This window comes from Amphibalanus amphitrite, unplaced genomic scaffold (genome assembly GCF_019059575.1).
Source record: "Amphibalanus amphitrite isolate SeventyFive unplaced genomic scaffold, NRLGWU_Aamphi_draft 000084F_arrow, whole genome shotgun sequence".
In the NCBI taxonomy this organism is placed as follows: domain Eukaryota; kingdom Metazoa; phylum Arthropoda; class Thecostraca; order Balanomorpha; family Balanidae; genus Amphibalanus; species Amphibalanus amphitrite.
Window position 1 is genome coordinate 279,574 of NW_024881580.1, and position 6,764 is coordinate 286,337.

At 52.6% G+C, this 6,764-nt stretch overlaps 1 protein-coding gene across 2 annotated transcripts; it reads right to left on the reverse strand.

The window, feature by feature from the left end:
- Positions 1–6,736, reverse strand: LOC122379786 (DNA-dependent metalloprotease SPRTN-like). Of its 2 annotated transcripts, none has more exons than XM_043362263.1 (5): positions 6,468–6,736; positions 3,020–3,380; positions 2,361–2,589; positions 1,779–2,010; positions 1–1,485 (listed from the first exon to the last, which is right to left on the reverse strand). In XM_043362263.1, exons 2-5 carry the CDS (start codon positions 3,373–3,375, stop codon positions 128–130), a joined length of 2,175 nt encoding a protein of 724 aa, XP_043218198.1. In that variant the 5' UTR covers positions 3,376–3,380; positions 6,468–6,736; the 3' UTR covers positions 1–127. The 2 variants fall into 2 exon arrangements, with proteins under 2 accessions (XP_043218198.1, XP_043218199.1); XM_043362264.1 differs by lacking the exon at positions 6,468–6,736 and adding an exon at positions 3,599–3,677.
- Between the last annotated feature and the right edge of the window lie 28 nt (positions 6,737–6,764).

Below are 6,764 nucleotides of genomic sequence, written 5' to 3' on the forward strand. Positions count from 1 at the left end.
TACTTAAAACGATCGTTTATTGGATACGATAAACGCTTTTAAAATCTGTAAACAAATACTGGGCTATGCTAAAACGGTATTAACAGCCTGAGCATAAATATCACTTGCATCACAGCTCGACGCGTGTTCATAACTCTTCAAACAGTTCATCGTCACTCTCTTCCACCTTGATAAAATCCATGATGACATTGGACAGGTTGGCCCTCTGGCTGGCATAATCCTCATCATCGCTACTGTCGATCACAATCGGCTCGTCCAGGATTCGATCGTAGACGGTGCTCGCCTCACTCAGGGTACGGGCCGCCGGCCCTCGCGCTCCGTCCACAGGCACATTCGGCGTGCTGGCCTCACTGAAGGTCCTGGCGGCGCCGGAGCGACCCCCGGCCGGCGCGCTGCTTGTCGATCCGCCCCGCTGGGGTGACGATGCCGTGATCTCTTCCAGATCGTCACCACCCGTCTCCTGCTCCACCAGGGAAGTTTCCAGCTCATCTGCAGCGTCGGCGAGCAGGCGATCGTCGTCCCTGTCCTCCGACCAGACGGAGACTTCGAGCGATCGCTCCAGCTCGTCGGCAGCGAGCGACAGCATCTGTTCATCGTCGTCATCGTCGTCGTACCACACTGTCTCTCCCGAGTTCTCCGGCCGGGTTTCACCGCCAACAGCCCCCAACAGCTGTTCGTTCGGATCCGCCAGACACTGGTCTACGTGGTCGTTGATACCCTGCTGGGGCACCTGCTCGTTGCACACAGGACAAGTAACCAGACTCGAGCCGGCACTGAGCCCGCTACAGTTATCCGTTGTGGGGGATGTGGTTGGGGTGGGTTTCTTCCTCTCTGGACTTGAGAAGATGCCGGTCGGGGTTCGAGTCGTAGACGTCGCTGACGAGGTTCTCGAAGCTGATGGCACTGACGGAGGGGTCGGACCGACCGCGGAACCAGCACCGGACGCACCCCGAGGCGGGTCGCGTTTGTACCAGGGAACACCTGGCGTACCGCCCAGCCTATTCCCTCGACCATCGAACGTCGTGTCACCGGGCCGGCCGTCCGTTCGGTCGTCCTCGCCGGCCGCTCCGCCGCGCCGGACCGGCACCGTCACCGTACGGCTTCCTCCGGCCGTCGCCACCGCGCCGCCCCTCTTCTGGAAGCCGTGCACGTTGCCGGCGATGGCGTTGACCCTCTGGTTGCCGTCGTTGTTCACTGTGCCGATGTCGGCTCGCACGCCGGTCGGGTTGCCGGGTCGTCTCTGAGGCGGCGGACCGGCGCCCTCGGGCGGCGGCCGCTTGCCGGGCCTCTCTGAGGGCGCTCCGGCGGCGGCGCCCCGCCCGCCCCGACCCCGGCCCCGTCCGGGACGGCCGCGGCCGACCGGGGCCGCCACTCCGCCCACAGCAGTGGCCCGCCCCGCCGGTCTCCAGGGCGGCTTCTGGGAGACGGGCACGGCCTTACCAGTGACGCCGAAGTTGCGGATGTCTTGCAGCTTTGTTCCAGATGCTGAAACAGATAAAATATGCCCCAATTAAAACGATAAGCACACAACTTCTAAAACAAATCACATCATTGGTGGCATAGGTGATGAAAACCCAGCCAGCACCCTAGCGTTTATTATCCCCAGAAATCACAGGCACTGTAATGACTGAGGCCTGTGGATACTGTCTAGACCCCGAAACATTTCTGCAAATTTAGACTGGAACACCCATGCCTTAATTACTGCATAGGTCAATGCAGTGAAACCACTACCCACTCCGACCCCATTTATTACAACAATCACCATTCACCTAACTCACCTGTGTCCTTCTTGGTCTTCTTCTTGCCATACCCCTCCGGTTCCTTGATTTTCTCGAAAAGGCCACCGCAGGAGGCCTGGTGGTCGCGCCACCAGAAGTCGTTCTTGCTCGGCGCACGGTTCATGGAGCGTTTGACGTAGCCAAAATGGGGCGGTCGGGAGCGGCACGGCCCCGTGCAGCGCCACCAGTGCGTCAGCATGTGCTTCACCTCGGCGTGGAACGTGTGGTACACCTGGCGGGGGACAGATGGCGCCACCGGGACCGGCAGACGGGTCAGACAGGCAACGGGGATAAACCCTGCAGGAACCGTCAGAAGAATGATTCGGTGTACGAATGGATGAATGAATGAATGAATGAATGAATGAATGAATGAATGAATGAATGAATGAATGAGCGTACAAATGAATTAAGGAGGAAATGAATGAGCGAACGAATGAACTGTATTTACGAATAACTAGCATGAAACTAAAGCAACCGTTATGCCAATGAGATTTGGCACCTACTTGGCGTCCGCAAAAAAAAAACCACAACTAAAAGCAAATAAAGTGTCCCATTTCATTATCGCGCCGTCCCGCGCCGTACCGTGATGTTGGTGCCGGCGATCTTGTTGATACGGTGCATGTGCCGGTGGAATTCTGGACCGTGCTCCTCCCGGTTGTCGTTGTGGTGGGTGACAAACAGCAGCGCGTGAATCATCTCGTGCAGGAGGGTCTCGACCAGGTCACTGCGCGGCCGCAGCATCAGCAGCGGCCGGCTGAGGCGCACCGAGCATAGGCCTGAGGCCGGCTGGTAGGAGCACACGCCGGCGCACCTGGACACAGCGGAACACCTCAGACACGGAGCACACACCGGAGGCCGTCTGGCGAGCGAGCTTCGGGCCATGGATCTTACCCTACACATTGCTGAACATTCTGTTGTTTTTAAGTGTTCGGACTTCAGAAGGCCAACCAGAGCATCCGCCTGCTCCTAGATAATTTTACAGATCCACCAGATAATCAAGGGGATAAAATCTAGCAAATGTGACAGAATTTGTCGCGAGATCTCCGTCCTGTCACGTTAGCTCGGGAAATTCCCGGAGCACAAATACCTTCAACCGGATATTTTGCTTTATCGTGGCAGCAATTTGAAACCGAAGTGTTTACCGTGACAAATATCCCGACAAAACCTGATGTGGTTATCGAAATTTCGACAATTCCGATTATTTTGACGATATTCGTCACGCCCCAATCAGTTGTTCTCACCGTGTCATCCGGGGACTCCATTTGAGCTCGACGCCACCGAGTTTTCCCCAGAAGAAGTGCTTGTCAAAGTCGCGGAACAGCTGGTAGATGTCTGGAGTCGGGTCGATCAGCTCATAGGCCTCGTCTACCAGGGATGTCCCAGGTGGAGGCACAGACTGGGGTGAAGAGGCACTTTTACAGTGTCGCTGAGACTCCTGGCTATTTGAGCCTCCTACAGCTCCGCCGACTGCTCCACCAGTCGCAGTTAATTCAACGCCTGGCCGATCAGCTGCATCACATGGGATGTTGGCCAGCAGATTCTCTTCTTCTTGGAGTCGTAGGGCCAGGGCAAAGTCAAGATCCTCGGTGTGGCTCATGCTTCCTGTAAACCAGAAAATATCAGCTTGACTGAGAAGTGAAAGAATACTTACACTTGCAAGATCAAAAAGTAACTTTATTACCTACTATATTACTAGCTTTATTACTATTTCAAATTCGTCAATGCTGTTTTTCTTGTACCTAGTACCTACCTACCAATCTGGTGATGTAGGTAATCAAGGAATATCTTCATAGACTTTTGTTATTGTATTGCTAGGGTACCTGTGTTATCTTGTGCCAGAGCTTTGTGGAAGCATTCAGTGCTAATTTCACTTTCTTAATGCATTTCCTTGGAGTGATGCCCTTGTTAATGCATTAGTTAGATGACAGTTCAGTGATCAGTCCTCAATGGGCTTATTCAATGGGCTGCCAGTGAGACAACCCTTGCTGAAGGTCCTTCAGCAAGCGTTGTATCGCTGCTCGGAATGCACTCCCTGACCAGATCATAGGTTAATCCGATCTGAGCAGGTTCAAGGCCATGTTCGCTGACTAAATGGGTGATGCCTTGTTCTCTTATCATATGTGATGGCTAATGGCTTCTGCATTGACTCTGTTACCCTAATTCGTGTTTCTAATATTGTATACAATCTGTTATTGTATGTATCATGAAACTAAAGAAAAATTTGTGTTTGTCACAGTGCACGCTCTTGTTCCCAGCTTGGCGAGCCCTACGTTCGCGCGTTCCTTCAGACTTCAGTTCCTCATTACTACACCCATCTATACCCATCCTCTATCACTATGCTGTTCTCTGGAAGGCAGGGAACCCCCAACAGATGAGTTAAACAGGTGAGTATTCAACGAAATGGTTGTGCTAGACATGCTTGAGCATTTACATATGAACGCAAAATGTTGGCTCTGGAGTACGTTGCCGGAATGAGCTGCGAGCATTCACGAGGGACCTTCGACAGAACATGCTTGAGCATTTACATATGAACGCAAAATGTTGGCTCTGGAGAACGTTGCCGGAATGAGCTGCGAGCATTCACGAGGGACCTTCGACAGAACTTTGAACGCCAGCTTGCGGCAGACATAAAGACCAATCCGAAAGCTTTCTGGAATTACTCGAAGTCCAGGTTGAAGACTCGGTCGGGTGTAGACGACCTGCAGGACTCACATGGGACCTTGAGGAGTGACGACAGTGAAAAGGCTGCGGTACTGAACCAATTTTTCAGTAGCGTTTTCACCACGGAGAACACCAGTCACATCCCCGAGCCTACATGGCAGTATGAGGGCTCCAAGCTGGAGGACATTGTAATATCAGCTGACGTTGTCCACCAGAAGCTGAAGCAGCTGAAAATAACCAGTTCTCCTGGCCCAGATGGTGTCCCCAGCCGGGTGCTGGTTGAGACTGCTGGTGCTATTGCTGCCCCACTAGCCACACTGTTCCAGCAGTCACTGGATTCAGGCTGTCTCCCTGAGGACTGGAGGCTCGGGACAGTCATTCCAATCTACAAGAAAGGATGCAAGAGTCTACCTGAAAACTACAGGCCCATCAGCCTGACATCAATAATCTGCAAGGTGCTGGAATCCATTGTGCGCGACCAGATGATGAACTTTCTAAATGAGACTGATCAAATATCCAGACACCAGCATGGCTTCCGCCCTAGGCGATCCTGTTCCACCCAGCTACTGGAGACGATTGACGAGTGGAGCCGACTTATTGAGGATGGTGAGCCCCTTGACACCATTTACCTGGATTTCAGGAAGGCGTTTGACACAGTGCCTCACCAGCGCCTGCTTAGAAAGCTCCGGGCCTACGGTGTTGAAGGAAACCTGCTGAGGTGGATTGCAGCCTTTCTTTCTGGACGCAAACAACAGGTTTTGGTGGGGGGCTGCCACTCACAGTGGTCACCGGTCACTAGTGGGGTGCCGCAGGGCTCTGTCCTTGGCCCACTGTTATTCCTGGTGTACATCAACGACATTCCAGATGTGGTGACCTCATCAATCAAGATATTCGCTGATGATACAAAAGTTTATCGCAGTGTATCTAAGCCATCCCAGATTCAGGACCTCCAACAGGATATCAACTCAGTAGTTGAATGGTCCGACAGATGGCAACTGCCATTCAACGAAGCAAAATGCAAGAGTTTGCACAACGGCCCAAATAACCAGGAGCACCACTACACAATCAGAGGTAACCGTCTCGAATCTGCCAGTGAAGAGAAAGATCTGGGTGTCTTTATCGACTCATCCCTCAAGTTTAGAAAACAGGCAGCATCTGCAGCTTCCAAGGCCACCCAGGTCCTGGCCGTGATTCGGAGGTCGTTCGCTCACCTTGATGAACAGACACTGACGCTGCTCTACAAGTCTCTTGTACGTCCACTCCTCGAGTATGGCAACGTTTCATGGGGACCGTTCAACAGACACGATCAGAGGCTGTTAGAACGCATCCAGAGACGAGCAACCAAGCTGGTGTCAGGTATCAGGAACCTGCCATATCCTCAGCGTCTCCAGAAACTCAAGCTACCTTCACTCTACTACAGAAGACGGCGCGGAGACATGCTAACGATCTACCAGCTGCTACACGCGGGAGTCGACCTGGACCCTGATGACTTTTTGGCGAGGAGCTCAATGACTGCAACTCGAGGGCACGGCTGGAAGCTGGCGAAACCTCAAGCAGCGTCTCGTGTGCGGAGGAACGCACTCTGCGTACGAGCCATCAATGACTGGAACGCCCTTCCTCGTCATGTGGTCCTCGCTGAGACCCTAACCCAGTTCAAATCCCGACTCGACCAGCACTGGCAGACCATCCATTACTCAGTGCCAACCCAAGATTTAACCTAGTGTATCCAGAACCTACTCGACGAGATCGGGACCTTCAGGCGTTGTGCCTTTCTAAATCCTGATAAGTGTAGGTAAGGTAAGGTAAGGTAAGGAGTAAGATTCGTATTTTTCACGAAGTTACCCACCTCTCCTTGCCTATCATACCTATGCATTATGCAGAGATATAAAAATGACCTCTGATGGGCTGCAGGCATTCAAATTAACTATCCCAATTCCAGTAATCGTAAGCCCTACCTTACTGAAAACTTCAAATTCAGCAAGCCAGAGTCAGCCAGAGTGAGAGTGCTAAAAAATAATTTTGACTTACCTACTGGGACTTCAGCGACTTCAGTCTCTGGCAAGTAGCATTCAGATCTTCAATAAGATTTACGACCTCAACCTCCCAGGACCAGGACCATGATGCGAAAGCGGGAACGAATGATAGGAAAGTGCAACAAGGCTTCGACCAAGGCCATATAAGCAAGGCCATATAAGTTGCTTCGACCGCTTTGCCAACTTTGAGAAAACTCGGGGCCAACTCGGGGAAACCCAAGGAAACCTCACGGAAAACCAGCGGAAACCCCACGAACCCCCAACATATTTCGAATATCTGGCGCTACTCGAA

What these genes read in the sequence shown, in the direction of transcription:
- LOC122379786 (XM_043362263.1), bottom strand. Translation starts at nt 3,375, where the DNA reads ATGAGCCACACCGAGGATCTTGACTTTGCCCTGGCCCTACGACTCCAA. An exon ending in TCGCCGGCACCAACATCACG is followed by an intron (nt 2,011 to 2,360) that starts GTACGGCGCGGG and finishes GTCCCCCGCCAG; the next exon opens with GTGTACCACACGTTCCACGC. An exon ending in GAAGACCAAGAAGGACACAG is followed by an intron (nt 1,486 to 1,778) that starts GTGAGTTAGGTG and finishes TATCTGTTTCAG; the next exon opens with CATCTGGAACAAAGCTGCAA.